This window comes from Diabrotica undecimpunctata, chromosome 2 (genome assembly GCF_040954645.1).
Source record: "Diabrotica undecimpunctata isolate CICGRU chromosome 2, icDiaUnde3, whole genome shotgun sequence".
In the NCBI taxonomy this organism is placed as follows: domain Eukaryota; kingdom Metazoa; phylum Arthropoda; class Insecta; order Coleoptera; family Chrysomelidae; genus Diabrotica; species Diabrotica undecimpunctata.
This window is the reverse complement of record NC_092804.1, coordinates 130,297,202-130,319,879: the sequence shown is the minus strand read 5'-3', so window position 1 is coordinate 130,319,879 and position 22,678 is coordinate 130,297,202. Positions and strand designations below refer to the sequence as shown.

Below are 22,678 nucleotides of genomic sequence, written 5' to 3'. Positions count from 1 at the left end.
GCAACCTTCTTGTCCATCGTCTAAGTTAATTTACTCTAGAGGAAAGCATAATATCTCTTCCAGAGACCCTTGTTTTAGGCTTTTCCCTCTTCAAGGAATGTGATACTGTTTTGTATTGGGGTGGGTACAAGATATTTATTATAACTACTTAATGTAATTAGATTTATGGACGATTTAGTAATTCTGTCAGAAAATATGTCAGTAAAAATGTCAGAGTATTCAAAACTCCGATTGACATCGGCTATAAACGCTTGTAGTCGTGAATCCACACTGGCTGTCCTGAGATGCAAGTTAAAAATTTTTCTTATAGTTTTTAGAGATCTTTGTAAGTTATTTAAACATCTGCCATGAACCATTCAGCAAAGTCGGTAGTAGCATATATTACAATAATATTTTTGCGGAGTAGTATTTGATTGAACTGGATGTGAGCCGTTATATCTGCATGATCTGACTTTCCTTTAGGAGAACTGACTTCGGGAGATAAAATCAGCTTTTCGTCGTTAATAAACACTGGATTTAAATTATAATTTTGAATCTATTAGGTTCTGTGATAAGTTGTATAGGTTCTAATTTACTACAAATTTTTTACATAAATTATGAGCGTTTTCCACGTCAGATAATGAAGTTATTGGCCAGGTGATCCCTGGAAAATCTCCAGTAATGATAAGATTATTAAGAGATGGTAGTTCTTCAGGTTTTAAAAAGAAAATATTATTGTGTGCAAGTAATGCAACAGATGGGCGATATATACGCACTAACTTAAGGCAAACAGGATTTTAGTAACAGATAAGTGAATTGTACTTACTTTAGGAATATCTAATAGCTTAATATTAATTTTAAAAGTTGTCGTAATAACATTAGATAAATAAATGCATACACCACCATCCACACGATATATTGTATATCCATTTATATTAAAAGAGGAGTCAGGAATTGAGAGTTTTAGCCAGGATGCGGCAATACGAATAATGTGCGGTTTAAGAAGTTGCACTGTGCATACAAATTCGTCCAAACTTAACGGAAAGACCGTGAATGAACAGACTGAAACTAGAAATATTAGGCATAAGCGAAATGCGCTGGCCTGGTTCCGGTAAAACATTGGTCATGGATAAAACGATATATTACTCCGGAAACGACACCCGAAATCATATATATGGAGTTGGGATAATTATCTCCAGGAAAATCTAAACAGCCGTTGTAAATTTTGTTCGCTTTTCGGATAGATTGTTGTTATAACAAATACAGAGTAAGCCAGTGATTATTAATATAGAGCAAGTATATGTTTCAACTCCGCCGTCGAGGCTACGAGCATGTTTACCGGACAGAAACTTAATAAACATAATTTTAAACATGAATCACAGTTTTTTTTTAAATAAATATCTACTGATGGCTAAAAATGTGTAATATCGTCCTACTCTTAACAATGCTGAATCCGCCGCTGACCTAATGTAATCTCGTGAAAGCATTTCCCAGGACTTGAGATTGTTTGTAATGTAAAAGTTTAAATTCAGAGTTTTTTAGGTATACTTCAAATGCCTTATATTTGTTGCCAAAACTCAAAATCGAAATTTCATGTTATAGATTTTGGAGATTAGGTTCTAAAAAATGTAAATTCTATAACGACCGGTCAATGGAAGTCATAAATTTTATTGATCTTATAAGATTAGTAAAAAATGGCAAAAATCGGGCGTTTATTTTTTTAACAACTTTATAGAAACTGACTTCATTCGCAGCAAAATGCAAGAATTGCATGCGAAAGCTGCACGCTTCACCTTTACAGCCCGAAAAAAGGCTATTATTTAGTTAAAACTTAGCTGAATCAAGGCCATGGTGTCTCAAAGGTGTGGCAGGATTTTGAAATTAAAAACCTTTAACAAGTACACATATGTAGTGATTCGGGTTTTTAAAAAACGTTTTGTTACTCTTCGAATCCAAGAAAACCAATAAATATCATTAAGAAATTATAGTCATGGTTTCGACTCGAGAAGGTTTAGAGTCTGGCCACAAAGTCTAGTATAATAATTGGAAAAATATTTAAATAGTATACTAGTTAATCTTGGGAAAAAAATTTAAATTACTTGTAGATATATAAAAATAGTGAAAAATACTTCTTACCTTGTGCACGATGGGTTCTACGGATTCGATAATATCATTTTCGGCCAATTTCAAAACTTCCGCAGGAGGTTTATAATTTCTATAGCCCGTTGGCGACGGAGTACCGCCTTTTTGTTGCGAATTTATAGCGTTTATCTTTAATCGGCTGTCCTCTATCGTTTCGAAAACGTCGTCATCCATGCTATCGGCGCTCGTCTCCATACTGCCAATCTTTAATATAAAATAAAAACACATTTTGTTAATATATCTTTAACTCGCATAATTTGGTAAAATATTTTTTAACCCTTAACCCGAAACGTGGTACTTTTATTGCTAATGCGAAACATATGGTCTATTGGACCAGTATAGGTAAAAATTGAAACAAATCAAAAACAAATGTAGCATTTGAAAGAAAAGCAAAATATTAAAGGGTTTATTAGGTATAAACGAGCAAAAAAAACTTATTCATACATAATACTTACATAAAACAAAATGTGTAATATAGAAAACAACATTATTAGGCGTAATTAAGTAAACAAACATATATATTTCTAGATAAAACAAAAAATATACTAGAGCTACCTACTAATTTTGAAGACAGGTAACGCAAATCTTTCTACTACACTCCAAACAAATAGCATTTGAGCAACGCACACATTTACAATTTGTCTTCCTCATTTTGATGATGGACAAATGCTACACAATTTTCTTTTTATTCCCAAAAAAATCTCATCTGCTTTCTAAGGTCTCGGGGAAGATTTGTTTCAAGTATTTGCCTTAGATTTGGCTGAATTAGTTCAAAGGTCAAATCTTTTACAAATTTAAAACGTGGAAGTAATTTATTATCTTTGTAACAAAGATAAAGGATGTAACTGTTGGCTGAACTTATATTTATAAGTGTATAAAATACGGGCCAACACCTTGTCCGGCGGTTTGCACTATAATTGGCACACTTCATGTCTAAAACATCAACTCCCGATTTTGTACTGTTATAGTATCGAATTATTTCTGGTTTTCCTAATTCATTGTCTTTGCTATGATGCATAGAGGATAATAAAAGAACAGCTTTATTTTTTTCGGTACATATGATATCAAGGTTATGTCATTGAAGGAACCATAGAGTGTTGTACCAATTTCCCTACTTTTATTAGCCTGGAATTCCAAAGGAACTTTTCGCTTATTTTTTTTAGTGTACCCCCATACGTGAGGTGGCGTTTTTGCAACTCTGTGACTAACTCTATTGAAGAAAAATAGTTGTCAGCAGTAATATTTCGGTTAGAGCCCTCTACTGGTTTGGATAGTCGAATGACACATTGAGCAGGCTTGGAAAGCTTCAGTTCTTCTTCTGAAAGTTCAACACCAGCCGAATCTTTCCCTGAGTATATATATCCATTATAGAAATACGAGCTCTTAGCATCTGTCATGCACGTTACTTTTATGCCGTATTTCGCAGGTTTACTGGGCATGTAAATTCGAAAACCACAGTGACCTCTAAATGTAAGTAGCATCTTATCCACAGTTACACAATCTGACAACGTGTATAGCCTCTGACAATTAGTCACAAAATTATTAAAAATATTTGAAATAGCCGCTGTTTTATCAGTTTTCTTCCGCTCTTCGCGATCCATGCTATTGTCAAATCTAAGACACGACAAAAGTATTTCAAATCTTTTCAAAGACATCGTCATTCTGAATATTGGCCGGCCCAAAACATCTTTAGAAAACAGTTAAAACATATCTTCATGAGAAGATTTTATAATTGAAGATAGCATAAAAAGCCCAAGCAAAGCCTTCAACTCAACTATATTTGTGCTTCTGTAGTTTGATGTATTAGTCGAATCAGTTAACTTTTCTCTCATTATAATAATTTTTTGGTTTGTCCACGTTACAATTTGTTCCAACATTTCATCAGTAATCAACAACTTCTAAATATCTGATTTAGAAGGGCTATTTCCCAGAGTCCTGCTTACCGCTGTTAGGCCTCGTAATTCTCTGACAATATTATGTGTTCGTGTCCTTGTATTTCTCGGAGGCTCCGTTCCCTGCCACTGAAAACCATTTTTTTCCTTTGAATATGTTCACATCCCCTTCTACTTGTAAAAAGTCGGTTCTGGATTGTAAATCATTCGACGGTTCATCTAATTCCAAAAGTTCGTGATCTGAATTCGATTCTTCGCTGCTAGAGGGTTCACTATGCCGAATTACCAGGTAGTCGGGATCTTCATCCGAATCATCTATAACGTCTCTCATGTCCTCGTCACTCCCTTGCTCTGATAAATATAAATCTTGATCGTCGGCAAGTAGTAATCTTTGTAATCTTTTCAAATTCTGGGTCAGCCAGATTTACTTTTTTATTACGGCTAGTTCCGCTAGGTCCTGCTCTATCCATTATTACTACAAGATTAAAAATTTTTAGAGTAATTATGTTTATTATACAAAAAATATGAAATACCTTATTGTTTATCAGTACACAATCCGTAACAAGTGGCCTCCTAGCCCTATCATAAAAACACTGCAATTCGAAACACCTGGCTTACTAGACCTACACGTTTTGAAAACTACTGTTACTACGACGTAAACACTAAAGCGATCGCTACGATACTGCAGAACTATGCTTGTTCCACAGTATATTACTTTTCTTTTTAAGCAATATACTGTGCTTGTTCTACACTATTAAGAAGGTATTTAAAAGGACAGTGCATGCGGCCTACACTGTTGCCGCCATTAGCAGACTATTGTTACGATAAATATTATGGCGTATAAAACTGTAAATATATTATGACTAATTCTTTTCTATTTCTAGTAATTTCGGCGCTCAGTTGAAAGACCTGTTTACCGGAATTCTGATGAGTCACCCACGATTCGAAATTTCCAGAGGCAGGCCGAATAAAACCAGCATGGGTGACCTTCTGGGCTCTTCGATGGGGGATCGCCGTGATTCTCGAATAACTGCATTTTATATTTAAAGAGGAATTTTGTTGTAAACAGGACAGTTAGTTTTTGAACATCGCACGTAGATAAATTATATAATTATTAAGTGTAAGATAAATTAGTTATATTGTCCAAAAAAAGACTTTTTAATAAACTTATAAGTGTTATAAGTGTAGAACCTTTAATAATAAATAAAAACAAGAAATTAGATTAATAAAAACATTACACTATCCTTTCGCTGTGGTCCGTTAGACCAATGTTTCGGGTTAAGGGTTAAATACCTTCGTTTTATATAGGGTGCAGCATTAGTACGAGGAAGTCCAATTACTCATTTATCGTAAGAGATTCGAAAGAAAAATATTAAGGTGAAAGTTAGCGCCTATATACGACCATACTTTGAAAATATTTACAAATATACAGGGCCATATTTGTCATGATTTTTGTGGTATAACTGGTATTAGCTCCAAATTACAATACAAATGTTATCTGTTAATAAGGTCTAATGTACATAAAATTCAGACTAACTTAAATTGTATTGTTGTTAAAAAAATATCAGGGAATTTACCATCTTGCAATATTGATTGTCATATGACTGACCTGTTCCCAAAGATATTAAAACTTTCTAAACTACATTAATATTTCCAAAAGTGTTGATTTATTAATAGGAGCTGATTTATTTTGGGACACACTTTTCAATGAAAGGATAAGTTTAGACAAAAATAAACCACATTTAATTATCACTGTATTTAGGTTTGTTGTATCAGGTCCAATGAATATTCCAATTACAAAGGATGTCAACTGCAATTTCTTAATAAATGACGATCTTCAAACGTTTTAGTCTATTGAAGAGATTCACCAAGAACAACCAAGAATGTCAAAGGATGAAGCATTTTGTGAGAATTTTAATAAAACAGTTTCTTAAGACAGTTCTGGAAAATTTATTGTTCGATTTCCACTAAAGTTAGAATCTACTCAATTAGGTGAATAAAAATACTTGGCAATTAAAAAATTACTTTCTCAAGAGAGAAAATTGGAAAATAATAAAATTTTAAAAGGAAAATATTTTAATCCACAAGGAAACAAAGTTCCTGTATTTGGCTGTATACCATATATTAAAAAATTTTGAATAAAATCCTTTATAAAAAGGTTTATAAAAAACCCAGTTGGGCTATGTTGCTATAGTTGCTTTGACAAAGTCCTCGTAGACATACCGTCTCAGGACTCGCGACTAATGTAGAGTCATATGTCGCCGTGTTACCAATCCAACGGTAACTTTAACATCTTAACTGTAAATTAGACATAATGTAAATCAAATCTTATTTAATAATTTTTAAAGGGTTTTTAACCACATATTTAGTGGTTACATCCATGTATTAACTTGACACTGATGATGGAATATTTATTCCGAAAACGTTTTGTCAATGCAACATAGCCCAACTGGGTTTTTTATATACCTTTTTATAAAGGATTATATTCAAAATTTTTTTGAAAATATTTTAAATTCATGGATGGATATTTAGAATTACAACATATTAGACAGTTAACAAATAAACAGTCAATTGAATGTTTTTGCTGTTTCTTGCCTCATTTTGCTATTCTTCGTGAAGACAGTCTACCCTTGGATTTGTGAAATAAGTGGAAATTTTTTATGTCAAGGCTAACTATTCTTAATCCACTAAATATTCCTAGATGGATTTTGTGTCAAGAACAAGAAGTAATAGAAATACATGGCTTTAATGATGCCAGAAAAAACGCTTACAACGGCATTGATATATGTAACAGTTAATGAATTTGGAAAAGTCTGTGTTAAATTATTGTGTTCAAAAACAAGAAAAGCTACGATAAAGGTATTAACAGTTCCTAGATTAGAGTTGTGTGGGGTTTTATTACTGGCTCGTTTAGTTAAACAAGTTTCTGATGCTCCTACATGTCAATTTAAAATATTTTACTAATGTGACTCCCAAATAGTATTGTGGTGGTTGAACACTGATCCCAACAAACTTCAAGTATCTTGTAGTAATAGAGTATCAGAAATTCAAACATTGAGCGATATATCCAATTGGAACTATGTTAATACTAAAAAGAATCCTGCTGATGTGGCATCTCGTGGCATTTATCCAGACGAATTACACAAGTGTAATATTTGGTGAAATGGCCCATCAATATTGTATGGTAAACCAGATTAGCCACTCACATTTCAAGAATCAGATAACAATGGATATACAGAAGTTCAATATGCTGTGTTCTAAAAACCTTAGCGAAAAAACTTAACCCAGTCATTAGTAAAATTAATCAAGGAAGCATTTTTGGATTTATTAAAAAAGAGAAGGTATATAGAACCAATGCCGAGATCGTGGGTCTTTTTAAAGAGCCTGCGATATCAGTAGTAAAAGCTTCAAGATTGAGTTGTTGGGACATTTAAAAAGAATACTAAAAATGTTAATAAATACGGAGATTGGTGGCAAAAGAAGAGTAGGTTAAATGAAGCTGAAAAGGACCTTAAAAAGGAAGGTAGAGGAGAGGAAACACTAAGAACCATAATAAATGGAGAGCAATTTTGTCAAGCTATATTGTCAAGAATTAATATTAAACTCAACAGTCTTCCGGGTTGAACTGCGTCGATTATCATTGCGCCGAGCTTTCGACATCCTCTTTGATGTCTTCTTCAGGACTTCCGATGTTTGAGTCTTCCGAGCCGCCAGACTACTACACTGATCACTAACCAATGCATTACTGCTACTGGGAACAGAGGACGGTTCATTTATACCGTAGATAGTGACGTGGTTTGGGTGTAGGTTGGCGTGGCCATTAGCGTGGGGATTGGCGCGGCGATTGGCACCGGGGTTGGCGCGTTCATTTCTGATAGTAGGATTTTGATTGGCGGGTGCAGCGGACAACATTTTCTTTATGAGAGGTCTCTACGTCGAAGGTAACCTTATGCCGTCATCTCTTTTATTGAGACTTGGCATTTTTTCAATTTCTATGGATTTCCGGATAATTCTTGGTTTATAGAAGCGGATGGGGGCTATTGTTCTGAAGTTTTCAAAATCAATTTTGTGATCTTTATGAAGATGGTGTTGACCTAGAGCTAAAATTGAATTGGGATTGCGAACAGAAATGGAATATTCATAAATCCTGTGTTAGATTGAATGATTTGTTTGGCCTATATAGGATCTGGGGCAGTCTGTAGGAAGGAATTTCATAAACTCCGTATTGTTCGTTTGGAATGTTGTCTTCGATTGATCAGATAAGAGATGAAACTTTTGTTGGGGGGTAAATATTGTGTTTATTCCTCTTGATTTAAGAATTTTGTCTTTTGTCAGTGTCACCTTTGATGTAAGGAAGAAAAGCTTTCGTATAATGGGTCTTTGGGTTGAGATTGAATGGGAGATTGATGTTTGTGGATGCTCCTATTGATGTGAATTTTGCGGTAATCGTTTTGGGAGAGGACTTGTTTTGAACTAGAGAGATCAGCTTGTCTACTTACATCGTCGCAAAGGCGTACTAATCTGGAGAAAAGGGTATTAATGACTGAATTCATTTTGGAAGGTGGATGACGAGAGTTGGCATGCAAGTAACGATTGGAATAAGTAGGTATAACTATTTGTATTGGTGCTGCGTTTTTTTGTTCCACCAAACCACCTCAGTTTAGAAACAATATGTACTAAATACTAATACTATTGATGAATGGGTTGCACATGTGAGTTCAATTAGATTAAAGAAATTAATATTAGGCTTACTCACAATCAGTTTATTATACCTTGGACCACGTGTTTCGAACACTAAAATTTTCTATTCATCGTCAGATCTTTGGAAAGGTTACTTAAATGCTCAAAATACAAATTGCTACTATTAGGATACTGTCAGGCAAACTATAAATTATACGAATAATTCAATTATTAGTATAGTATCCTTATAGCAGTAATTTGTATTTTAGCATTTAATTAACTTTTCTGGAGACCTGACGATGAACAGCAAATTTGAGTGTTCGAAACCGGTCTTCTAAGTCAGGGGAAGGCAATACGATGCCCGCGGGCGCCATTGCGCCCGCTTTTTAATGTACACCGATTTTTAATGTGCCCTCGCTGGACTAATGTACAATGTACTAATTTAATAAATGCCTGTATTTAGAGCGATTTACTCTTGTAAAATGGCGATATACAGCAAGTAGTCAGTTGAGTTTAGGATTGTGCATAGATTAGCAGTTTGGTAACTTTGAGCGTATCTAATCACACGCACTACGCACGTATTTTTTCTTAGTGTGTGATCGTATTTCGAATAGACCACGCGTAGATTGTGCATTTAAAACTACCAAGTAATCCGAAATAATTTTTTTCTTTCAGAACCCTTCATGGACAACTGTTAAAGAAAAAGAACATATTATTCTAACAATGAATGGGAACATCTATATTGTTTCGTTGATTACAAAGGGAAGTGTATTTGTTTGTTGTGTAATAATAGTGTTGCGATGCCCATATTAGTGATTCCCAATTTGGATTTCGGAATGGAATGGGCACAAGAGAGACACTATTTTCTTTTAACGTGCTGACCCAAAGATATTTAGATGTTAATCGAGATCTTTATGTATGCTTTATAGACTACAACAAGGCATTCGATAAGGTAAAACATGACCGACTTATAGAAGTACTCAAAAACAAGAATCTGGATGTGAGGGATGTAACATTGATATCAAATTTATACTACAGCCAACGATCAAATGTGAAAATTGGAAGAGAAGTGTCAGAAGAAGTGGAGATAAGAAAAGGGGTCAGGCAAGGCTGCATACTGTCGCCGTTATTGTTTAATGCTTATTCTGGAGAAATCATACAAGAAGCTTTGGTAAACGAGACAGTCGGCATAAAAGTGAACGGAAGTTTAATTAACAACATTAGGTATGCCGACGATACAGTTATAATAGCCGACAACTTGGAAGACTTAGAAAGAATAATGAACAAAATATTAAGATATAGTGGAGAATACGGACTCTCTCTTAACATCAAAAAAAACCAAATTCATGAAAATTAGCAAGAACAACAATACAAACGAAATATTAACGGTAGGCGGCCAGCAGATTGAGAGAGTAAAAAGATGTACTTACTTGGGAACGATAATCACAGAAAATAGCGATTATACTGCAGAAATAAGAGTCAGAATTGAAAAAGCACGTGCCAACTTCGTGAAAATCAAAAAGATTTTATGCAGCAAAGATCTATACAATACATCGACTTAACGCGTTTGAAATGTGGATATTTAGAAGATTGTTAAGGATTCCATGGGTAGATAGAATCACGAATACAGAAGTGTTAAGGAGAATAGGCAGAGAGAGGGAAATGGAAAATACAATAAAAGAAAGTAAATTGCAATATCTCGGACATGTGATGAGAGGCGAAAGATACAACATCTTGAGATTCATAATTCAAGGAAAAGTAGAGGGTAGGAGAAGCGTAGGAAGAAGGCGCGTTTCCTGGTTGAAGAACCTGAGAGAGTGGTTTGGTTGTAGCTCAAGGCAATTGTTCAGAGCAGCTGCCTCGAAAGTCAAAATAGCCATGATGATTGCCAACCTTCGTCGCGGAGATGGCACTTAAAGAAGAAGAAGATGCCCATAAAATTAATATTGAACGACATTTTAAGACGAAGACAAAGAGATATTTTGAAGTGACTATCCAATGAACTCTGAAATTAGAAGAAAAAAATTATTTCTTTACAATCTTCAATAACTAACCAGCAAAGTTTTTTTACTAAACCACTGCAGCAACATAAAGCAGCAACGATCGCGCCATATAAAATATCGCATTTGCTAGCTAAGAATAAAAAACCATTTACAGATGAAGAATTAGTGAGAAGAATTTAAAAATAAAAAGGAAATAGTTTCAGCTATAAACACGTTGCAATTATAAGCATGAACTGTTGCTACAAGCATTGAAGTAATTGCGGAGAATTTGGAGGTAGAATTAGCAAATGATATGGAAAATTGTATTTTCTTTTCGATACAGATGGACGAATCGACAGACGTGACAAATATATCACAATTAGCAATTTTCGTGAAGATGGTATTTTCTGATTTTACAAGAAGAATTCCTTAAAGTTCTGCTATTAAAAGAAAGCACCAGAAAAGAAGATATATTTTCTACTTTTAAAAAGTATATAACAGATGTAAAATTACCTGTACAAAAGTTATCGTCAGGATTTATTGCGTTGTGTAGACAGGATTCTTTATTCCCGAAATTTATTTCTTATCATTGCCTCATACATTAGGAAATGTTATGCGCAAAAACAATCGGTTTTCAACACGTATTTACCATAGTAACAAAAATTATTAATTCCATAAGATCGGGACCTATGCAACACAGATTATTTAAATTTCTTTTAGAAGATGAGGACGTTCAGTTCACAGATCTTCTTTTACATACTGAAGTGGGGTGGCTGAGCAGAGGTAAAATACTTGAGCGGTTTATCATGCTTTTGCCACAAATAAAGGAATTTATTGCACCAAGAGGGGAATTTTACGAGCAATTAGATGATAAGGATTAGCTAATCGACCACGGATATAACGGCAAAGTTGTATGAATTAAATTTAAAAATACAAGGGAAAAATCAGCATATCGCTGACATTATTAGTGCAGTAAATGCATTCAAATGCATGTTACTGTTGTTGAAATCCCATCTAATAGAAGAGTTTTCCTCTAGGTTTGAAGATTTTGCAACATTAGAACCCGTTTTAAGATTTTTCATAAATCCATTTAATGTTACTGAAGATGATGTCCTTGAAATAGTTTCAGTGTATTTTGAGTTTCATAATATCGAAGACCTAGAATTAGAAATAATAAACTTGCAAAGTGATATTATTTTAAAAGCGCATAGTAATGATAAAATGTTTAGGAACTTAAGTCGATAAAAATAAGTATCCTATTTTAAGGAAATGTGCGCTAGAAATTTATTCATATTGTGCAACTACATACAATTGCGAGTCTTTGTTCTCAAATATGAAATATTTGAAATCAAAATACCTTACAAAGTTTAATGACTCACATTTAGATAATTGTTTAAGGACAGGGAACTCTAGATATATCCCTAATTATAAGAAATTAGCTGAAAATATGGAACCCAAGTTTCACACTGAATTATATGTAGAGGAAAGGCACCGAATTCGAGACAGGCGCCTAATTTGAGACACCGTCGTATTAATGTGTACGATAGGGTGACATCTAGTGAAAATATTGAAAACTGATCATTCTGTGTAGTAGTGGTAGATCTGCTTTTAGTTGACGCTTAGAAGTGACGTTTGTTGTTTTGTCGACGTTAATTTGATTTACACATTACACAAATGTTTTTCGGAATTTATAAAAACTTACAATACATCAAGGTAAGATGATTAGGTACATTTACACCAATTATTTTTTTTTGTTAGTTTAATATTCGTTAATACATTTTATGCAAATTAAACGGTAATTGTGTGGCATACATAACCAACAAAAATGCTTTTTATTTTTAACGGAAAAACCCTAATTTGAGATAGGTAGATTTGTAGGTTCCAAATTTGAGAGTGTCTCAAATTAGGACCACGTGTAAAATTTTTATTTTTCTGTATTTTTTGTTTGTAGATGCCGCCAAAAAATAAAAAATGGAACGCAAATGATATGTAGATACAGTAAGAAATAGAGAGATGGGCTATTTGAAGGCCTCAAAAGTTTTTGGAGTACCAAAAGGTACCTTAGAACGATATGTAAAATCAGACAAGACTCCAGAAGAACTCGTCCAGATATGAATTGGCCGCCGACCTATTCTTCCTTTGGAATTAGAAAATGAGTTGGTTGAGTATGCCCTAACTATGGAGCAACGTTGTTTCGGGCTAAGACCGCGTGATATAAAACGACTGGGATTTCAACTTGCAATACGAAACTCAATACCACATTCATTTTGCGGATTCAAAAAATAGGTTGAACATAGACAGCCATAAAGAAATGTTTGAGGCTCTTTCTGAAAAGGCATCCGACGCTTTCAATGCGTACTCCTCAGGGAATGTCATGTGCTCGAGTAAAATCTTTTACTCCTGAAAATGTATCCAAGTTCTTTGACCTGTATGAACCAGAATATCTTAAGCTTACTAACCCTGCACAACGTATATTCAATGTAGACGAAACGGGCCTTACAATTGTTCAGCACAAAGATAACAAAGTAATTTCCATGAAAGGGAAGAAGCAGGTTTCGTCCCTTACTTCAGCAGAAAGGTGCAAGCTGATTACTGCTATTATATGTATGAATACTGCAGGAGTTTTCGTACCACCATTATTAATCTTCCCTAGAAAAAATATGAAAACAGAGTTGATGCTAGGAGCTCCCACTGGAGCAGTCGCAGAATGCCATGTGTCAGGTTGGGTACAGGCTGATATTTTCACTAGATGGCTTCAACACTTCATAAAATTTACTAAATCTTTAGCTGCAGACCCTGTTCTTCTCGTCCTTGATGGTCACTATTCTCATACGAGAAACGTTGCTCTAATAGATTTGGCCAAACAAAATCATGTCACGATTATTTGCCTCCCACCACATTGTACACATAAAATGCAACCGTTGAATGTTGCTTTTATGGCACCGCTGAAAACTTACTACGCACAAGAAATAGAAAACTGGCTTAGAGAAAATCAGTTAAGTGTTGTGTCGTCTTATGCCGTTGCTAGTATTTTTTGTAGAGCGTATAACAAAGCTGCGACGATGGAAATATCTTGCAATGGTTTCCGAAAAACTGGACTGGTCCCTATTTGTCGCCATATTTTTAGGGACTGTGAATTTGGAATTCAAGAGCACTTAGAAACACAAAACGAAAGGGACGAACAAATAATAGAACCAAACCATGAACAACCAAATCATCCAATGCGAGAACATAGAACTCCTAGTCCACCACTACCTCATCAACAACTTGTTTCTCCGAAAGACATCTGTCCAATCCCTACATATAAGAGAGATACCACTAAAAAACCACATGCCAGATCAGGAAAGGCTTCAGTAATTACTCTAACACCCTACAAAGAAGAATTAGAGCAAAGTTTGCAGAAGAAAAAAGCAAAAAAACTAGTACCCCAGCTAAACTTGGATTGTGTATTTGCTCCAGAAAAAAACATTTCAACAAAAGGTGTTAGATCAAAAAAAACAGCAACGCCCGAAGAAAAAATAGCAGATGAAGACGTAGGTCAACCTTCTACATCAAAAGGCAAAACATCAAGAAGGAATCGGAAAGTTTCTTTGAGTTCAAGCTCAGATAACAGTGAAGACTTTCCATTAGCTGATTCATCGTCCAACGAAAGTGGAGAAGACAACGCGGAATGTTTATTTTGCACAGGCAAATTTGGTGTTACCAATGTGGCAGGTGGGCACATGAAGACTGTGGGAAAATAAAGTCCAGCACATTTACTTGCCTTTTCTGCGAAGGAAAGGGCTTTTTTGAATAGTATCTCAAATTAAGGTACCTGTCTCAAGTTTAGATACCTTGCTATACCAAATTAGGGCACCTTTTATTTTTAATGTTAAATGTCGCAAAAAAATTAAATGTATTTTTTTGCAAAAATATATGTTTTATTCGCTTTATTTTTTTTTTTTGTTGTGTTCTAGAAACATTAAATTTAAGTTTTTGAAATAAATGTTTTAAAAACTTTTGAATATTCTGTATTATATTTGTTTTTCAAAAAAAGTGTCTTAAATTTTGTGCCTTTCCCCTATCATTATGTATGACATCAACAAAATAAAGTTATAAAAATCTGTTTTTATTTAATGCCTATTTATACCTGTTGATTATCTGTAAAATATGCGCCCTCGGTGATTTTCGAATTTAGTATTGCGCCCTTAAGGACAAACAGTTTGCCGACCCCTGGTCTAAGGTACAATAAACTGATTGTGAGTACGTCTAATATTTATTTCTTTGACCTAACTAATACTATTATTAGTATCGCTTTTGGTGTAGGTATTGTTCACTCAATATATGGAATTGAGTTGGACTCGTATTTAGTAAATAGTTATGATTGAAACATTTTTTTTATTTAGTTTAATAACAGGTTTCAATTTAACAGTGGTAATGTTAAATAATGATTATAATTATTATGTAATATTCCCAATTATGCATACTTTATTCGTATTAAAAATGTTAAATTTTAGTGGTTCTATATAATATACATTGTAAATATACACGGTGTCCGTAAAGTATGGAACAAATTCTTTTTTAGCTAAACAGAGCATTTTAAGAAATAATCCTGAAACACGTCGATTTTTGATTTTAATTTACCGTATTTTAAAATAATATTCGAATATACAGGGTGAATTACTTTCGAGTAATGACGTCACCGTCATTTTTTTTTAAATGGAACACCCCCATTTTGTCTCAATTTTTGGATTACTCTAGCTGAGCTGATTCCAAAAATGTATCACATGTTGATTCAAATTGGTACAGGGTGGACAAAAATACAATAGTTTTGTGTGTATTCATAAAGTAACGCGTTAGTTAAATTAACAATATTATCAAAAATACTTATTGTCTAGCGGACAGAATATGATAAAATACATGACTTTATAAATGTTCGAACTGCAGCCCTTGCTGTATTTGACAGTAACCCAAACGTTGTACAAATTCTTGTTGAACCTTGTTTATTGTGTCTTAAGAAATATTGTTTATTGCTGTCCGAATTCTCTGTTGTAATTCTTGAATATTTGCTGGTTTCGTTTGATACACAACATTCTTCAGATGGACCCACATAAAATAATCCAAAGGATTGAAATCTGGTGACCTCGCTGGCCATTCAATAAGTCCACGTCTACCAATCCACCTGTTCGGAAAAATTTCATCTAGGTACTTTCTAACATCTACAGCATAATGTGGAGGTGCACCATCCTGTTGAAACCATAAAGTTTCATCAAAACCTCAAGGATTACGTCTGCTGGGAAACAAATTATGTAAAGTAGGTACGAGATACCCCCTTAAAAACTCAAGGTACGATGCCCCGTTTAAATTACCTTCGAAAAAGTAGGGTCCGATGATTCGATTTCTTACAATTGCAGCCCATACCTTTTGCGAGTATTGTGTATGATGCTCACGCATCCAGTGGGGGTTTTCTTTTGCCCAGTATCTACAATTCTGACGGTTAACCTCACCATTTAACGTGAAAGTGGCATCATCAGAAAAAATAATGTTTTGTACCAAGAGAGGGTTTCGGTGGCAGTTATCCATCATTGCTTCGCAAAATTGCATTCCTCTATCGGGACCATCTTCGCTTAATTCCTGCACAAGTTTGATTTTATAAGGATGCCATTTTTCAAGCTTTAATAGTTTGTGTACCGTTGTTTTGCTAACACCGATATCGCGACTAACTTTACGAACAGAAGTGTGCGCATCTTCTTCAAAACTAAGTAAAACATCTAATGCTGTATCAGCATTTGCAGGGAGATGACCTGATTTCCGTGCATTTTCAACCGTACCAGTTTCTCGAAATTTATTTTCAATCTTACTGACTGTTGAACGCGTTATAGGTCTTTCTGGATATTTATCAATAAACAAATTGCACACTTCCATCTGAGTTCGCGATCTGTCTCCATACACAATCATCATAAGTATTTCAATTCTTTGCTCTACACTCCATTTCTACTTCAAATTAAATCTGAGCAATAATTAAAACATTCACAAATACCAAAAATATTGTAGTACAAAACTGTCACTGAACATCAATAAATTACTAAACAAATAATGACATTTAACAAAAACATAGCCTACTATGTTTCAAATGTCATGAAGAAGAAATAATTTCTTTCATATTCTGTCCGCTAGACAATAAGTATTTTTGATATTGTTAATTTAACTAACCCGTTACTTTATGAGCACACACAAAACTATTGTATTTTTGTCCACCCTGTACCAATTTAAATCAACATGTGATACATTTTTGGAATCAGCTCAGAAGTAATCCAAAAATTGAGACAAAATGGGGGTGTTCCATTTAAAAAAAAATGACGGTGACATCATTACTCGAAATAATTCACCCTGTATATTAGAATATTATTTTAAAATGCGGTAAATTAAAATCAAAAATCGACGTGTTTTAGGTATTTCTTAAAATACTATGTTTAGCTAAAAAAGAATTTGTTCCATACTTTACGGACACAGTGTATAAATCATGTATTGTAGGTACAGATAGAAAACATCTTACCTTCACAGATATTTTAATTACATTCAATTAAACAGGGTTTCTGAATTTAACAACAATACTACAAATTTACTAAGTGTAGTAAAATAATTAGTCTATTTTTTATATAATCTATATAAAATTATTATAACTTTAAACATGAGATGACAATAGTCTAGATTTTATAACGAAATGTACTATAATATTAGGTGTTTTTTATATATGTAGTTTCGTATCTTTAGGATCTACTATATTTTTAGGACATCCTGTGTAAATAAATATTGAATAGTAATAACTGTCAAATGTTCATAATATCGTGTTTCAAGACGCTTGAATGAAAACCTAATTACAAATTGTGAATTTGATAAGTTTAAAAAAATTAACGCCCTGTACATTTAAAACCTGTTAGATTGGTCCTAAATTTAAACAAACTCACCAAAAATAAACACTACCTCTGCAGTACCTCCGAATAATATCACAAAGTTCATAAGTTCACTGTCGTGTCTAAGAAAAAATTAATCAAACTAATTCGCATAGGCCGAAAGCTTGTATTTTAAGAGTTATTTTTTAAATCTATTTTAATTCAATTTTTGATAAATGAACGACATATTGAAACATTCGAACGTCAAGGAAACGACGCCATGTTCATAACTAAACGATAAGGATACGAAGGACGACGTTCGCTGGATAACAGGATCAATGAGATTCAGTGGTGGCGTCATAGATAAATGAATGGGGAATTATTTATATAAGTACCTACGTGTATACCTTTTAACTTCCTACAGGATGGATGACACGTAGAAAAAGACTCCATTAATAATCTTACTCTTAATAGAAGTTCTTTTAATGGAGATTTAAGAAAATTATTTTGACTATTGTTGTATTTTTGGATTATTCTGAACAAAGTAGGTCTCTTGTAATTTTTCTGTAAACGTGATCGTTTATGAGGAATCGAGGATCGAGGAACAATTGGAAACAAAACCGCGCAAAATTACGATTTTCGAGGCTTAAAAACACACGTAAAAAATATTATTTTTTAATTCATCAAGGACCTAAATGCAAGTTCAAACCTTGTTCTATCATTTCCCGAAAGTATTTTGGGCTTATTTCATTTTAAAATATTGTTTTTTAAGCGTTGTTGAAGCACTTATGATACGAGGAGCGCTCAGGATGCGGGGTGTATAATAGAAACAAGATCTATGGCATAAATGTTGCGGGTTTGAATTCTGTTTGTACCGAGTGGTCCAATAAGCCGATCTCACGGCTATATATCAGAAACTATTCATGTTATAACTTTAGAAGAAAAAATTCCTTAGTAAAAGTGGCCAAGAGAAATCGCAGGAAATAACTTTCAAGTTTCTGGGTTAACCGCTAGGGGGCGTAACCTGTGAAGAAAAATTTGAAAACCAGTTTTTTGTGAAATATGCCCAATTATACCAAGTGAATAAGTAAACTAGAAAGAAGCCTAAATTCCGCACAAAGTTGTTCAAGTACTTTTTTTTTATTTTTTCAAATAAAGGGTGGGGGAGAGTGGGAAAATATTTGTGGATAAATACCTATAACTTTGGTTTGGATTAACCGATTTTAACCAAATTAGTGTCATTAGAAAGAGTGTGGATGATTGAATTTTCATCTACTATAAAACAATTACATTTAGTTTTAATTGTCATGGGTAGAGGGTACTTTTGAATAGAAAAAATTAAAATTTGTTTTTCTTTAAAATGTTTATTGGAAACACTTATTTATTGTAAATTATATTGGAACTGGATTAAAGTCGTAACAAAATGGCGCAAACCGCATGTTGATAGCTTTTGTCGAACTCGAGATATGAATAAAATCGCATAAACATAAGTAAGTATAGTATTGACTCACCCTTTATTATAACTTAAAATTAAATATGTGACAGATCATACAAATATCTCGATCATTAAAACTTAATGTCCAGTTAAATGTTCAAATTGTTTTCCATCGTTGTCCACACAAAGATGTAATCTTTCGCTCGTAGACATTACAGCTGCTTCAATCTCAGCTGTTGATATACTATTTATTGCGTTTATAATGCGCTGTTTCATGTCATCTCGCGTGGTTGGTCGAGTTTGGTACACTGTCCTTCAATCTTCCCCACAGATAAAAGTCCAGACATGTTAAGTCTGGAGATCTAGCTGGTCATGAAAATATACTTCCCCTTCCAATCCATTTATTTGGATAACTTGCATAAAAATAATCTCAAACTCGTCTGGAAAAGTGCGCAGGACACCCGTCATGTTGTAATATCATATCTCTTCTTGTTTGTAAGGAAATATCTTCCAATAAAACAGGCAAATGATTTTCCATAAAATCCAAATATGTTTCGCCATTTAAAGTTCTATCAAAGAAATATGGACCTACGATCTTTCCATCAACTATACCACACCAAACATTAAGACTCCATCTACCTTTAACCTGCACCTCACGTATCCAGTGCGGATTTTCTTCAACCCAATAATGCATATTATGTAGATTAACACCACCCGCACTATTAAACGTAGCCTCGTCTGTCCACAAAATCTTTGACATGACATGCGGTTGTTCTTCTGACCTAAAATCCAATTGCAGTAATCCAGCCTTGCATCAAAATCTCTCTCATGTAAAGCTTGGTGGAGAACTACATGATAAGGATGCAGTTTAAAAAACAGAACAACAAATATTGGTGAAAAAGAAACCACTATATTTATTAAAACTCAAAAAATCTTAAAAAATCCACAATTGTTTCACAAGATAAATCGTGCATAAGTATTTTTAAAATAACAGGTGAATCTAAAGTTTAAAGGGAATTCCAAGTTTCTGACCTAAACGTTCACTTTATAATATGAAAAACCAACTTGGGATGTTTTAAAATCCTTAGAACGGTAGTTTTGGGTATGTTTAATTCTATAGAGATTTGCCGACTACTTATATGTGGATTCTGTTGAATTAAAGCAAGAGCATTGATTGAATTATCTTCGGTCATACCTCTACTACGTAGTTTAAAACAATATTATGAAGAGTAAATTAGGTGAATTATGGGATAGTTTCGACCCTGACTTGTGTAAATCCTTAGTACGAACAATCCCAGACAGAATTGCTGCGGTTGTAAAGGCGCGTGACGATGTAGCCCCATATTAAAGCAGTAATTTTTTGAATTGTCCGAACATTTAGTTGTCCTGATGTTATGCAACATTTTCTTTATTTTGCCGCCAACGCTACAATTCAAAGTTTATAGAGACCGGACCATTTCAATATTTTGTTATTAATGATAGAGTTTAATGTATTTTTGATCTCGTTCTTTGGTTTAATAAGCAAAGTTGTGAAGATGAACGGTTTCAAATCTTCTCTTTCCGAACATTTAGTTGTTAGGGTTCGTATATACTTTTCTCTTGTCAGTTCCTAACTTAAAAATTCAACTGTTATATGGTTTCTCTTTACTCAAGCATGTATCGAAAAGCAAGATAGAGTTTAAAGAAAATTTCTTATGTAGGTACTATTTGCTGTACTTGTACTTTTAAATTGCTTAGACCATATTCTTATTCTGGTATGATCCATTTCTTGATTCTCTTCTTGCCAAAAGAGTTAACTTTGACCTGATCTGTATTTTTAAGCTCGTTAATGGAGTAATCCAACCTCTTGAATTGTATTAACAGATCTTAAAGTAATAAAATCATTTGTTCTCATATTCCTTCCCGTTCACTGCGTCAGAATTCACTTTCCCATGTTCCTCATAGCAGAATTAATTATGGTTCAAATATAGGTCCGACTTTTGATCATGCCAATCAGTTGTCTCATGAGATAGATATGTTTAATTTATGTATCAATAGCTTTATTTATTATTAATTTGAAGTATGTACTAAAATACGAAAATGATACTTTGTATAAATAAGTATGTACGTACTGATTTATTATATTCATGCATAAAGCTCGGATTTATAGGCAACAAAAATTGAAGAAAAAGGCGCCTATATAGGCAAAGATTTCTATTAAAAAAGGCAGGAATATTAACATTTAGGCAAAATATAGGCAATAAAGGAATATAACTTATTAGATATCGTACAAAGTGAATTAACGTAATATTAACTTAAGGCAGGTATATTTACACATCATAATCATAACATTAGTATAAATAAACTAGTAACTAAATAACTGTAAATTAATAATTAAACATTGTAACCACTTAAAATTTTATCATTAATAGAAACAACTAAATGTTTTTCAATATTTTCGGTCTTAAAACTATGTCTTCGATCACTTAAAATTAATTTGTACATTGAAAACGAACGTTCGACATCGACAGATGTAATTGGAGAATATTTCAGAGCGGATAATAAATCTGGCATAATTTGAAATTCATCGGAAAATGTCCCATTCAAAACTTTAGCAACATTAGATAAAAACGAAAAACCTTCATTCTTGTCGAAAACATATTTCATTTTTTTAAAATTAATTGACCGTTACTTCCAGGTGCCGATTTAATTTTGGTCTTTAAATTATCTATTAATTTTACTGACTCACATAAATTTATCTCTTGTTTTTCTAATAAGGTAATTGTGGTAACTATTAATTTATAATTGTCATTGATATAAGCGAATTCCTGTTTCAATTTGGGATTTTTTAATATTTTTTTTGCTTCTCGAATGGCTTCGGAAATATCATCATCAAATTCTGACATAACTAATTCTATTTCATTGCAGTGTTCAAAGTAAAAAAAAACTGCTTCGAGCCAGGTTCCCCACCTTGTAATTACTGGTTAAGGTGGCAAAGGGACACCGGGAAGTATTTCTTTATATATTTGCACCCTCAACGGAGCCTTTACAAAAACTTTTTTCATAAAATTTATAAAATTATTTACCAACGGAAACAGATTTCTTATTTCTTCTACACAAGTGCAATGAATTAAATTAGGATAAAAAATCTTTAAATTAACAGCAGCTTTTAACATATATGCCGCAGCATCTGAAAGCATTAAAACTATTTTATTCACTGGTATAGCGTTGGGTAAAAAGAGGTTTGTTAAACTATCTTGTATAAATCGACTTATTGTTAAATTGTTTGTTTTTTCCAATTCTTTAACGGCAACTAAATAAGGTTTTCTCGCAAAGTTTTCGTTCAAAATTCCAATCATTAAATTAGCTATAGACCTGCCGCATACATCTGTCGTTTCATCCACGATAATATACAAAAAATTGCCCTCTAACTCCCGCTTAATTTTTGAAATACATTCCACATAACATTTTTCCACAGTATGTTTTCTCAATGTAATCTCGTCCGGTAAGGATTTATTAAGATATTTTTCGAAAAAGCATTTAAAACTAGGGTTATTAACTTTATATAGAGGAATGTTGGATGCAATCATCATCTGGCATAAATCAAATTTAAATGCGTCTTCCTCCTTTTTTTTAACTGCTTAAACTATCCCGCAGAGATATTTGGGCTAACTTAGAGGAATTTAATTTTTCCAAATTACGTTTATGAAGTGGGGT

At 33.4% G+C, this 22,678-nt stretch overlaps 1 protein-coding gene across 1 annotated transcript in view; it reads right to left on the bottom strand.

The window, feature by feature from the left end:
- The window catches only part of LOC140434875 (ras-related protein Rab-37-like), a 258,107-nt gene extending 240,284 nt beyond the window's left edge, over positions 1-17,823 (bottom strand). The window contains exons 1-2 of the mRNA XM_072523471.1: positions 17,623-17,823; positions 2,116-2,325 (exon numbers count right to left, since the gene is read on the bottom strand). Coding sequence (XP_072379572.1) covers positions 2,116-2,316 — 201 coding nt within the window. The 5' untranslated portion in view covers positions 2,317-2,325; positions 17,623-17,823. The remainder of the gene's footprint in view (positions 1-2,115; positions 2,326-17,622) is intronic.
- Between the last annotated feature and the right edge of the window lie 4,855 nt (positions 17,824-22,678).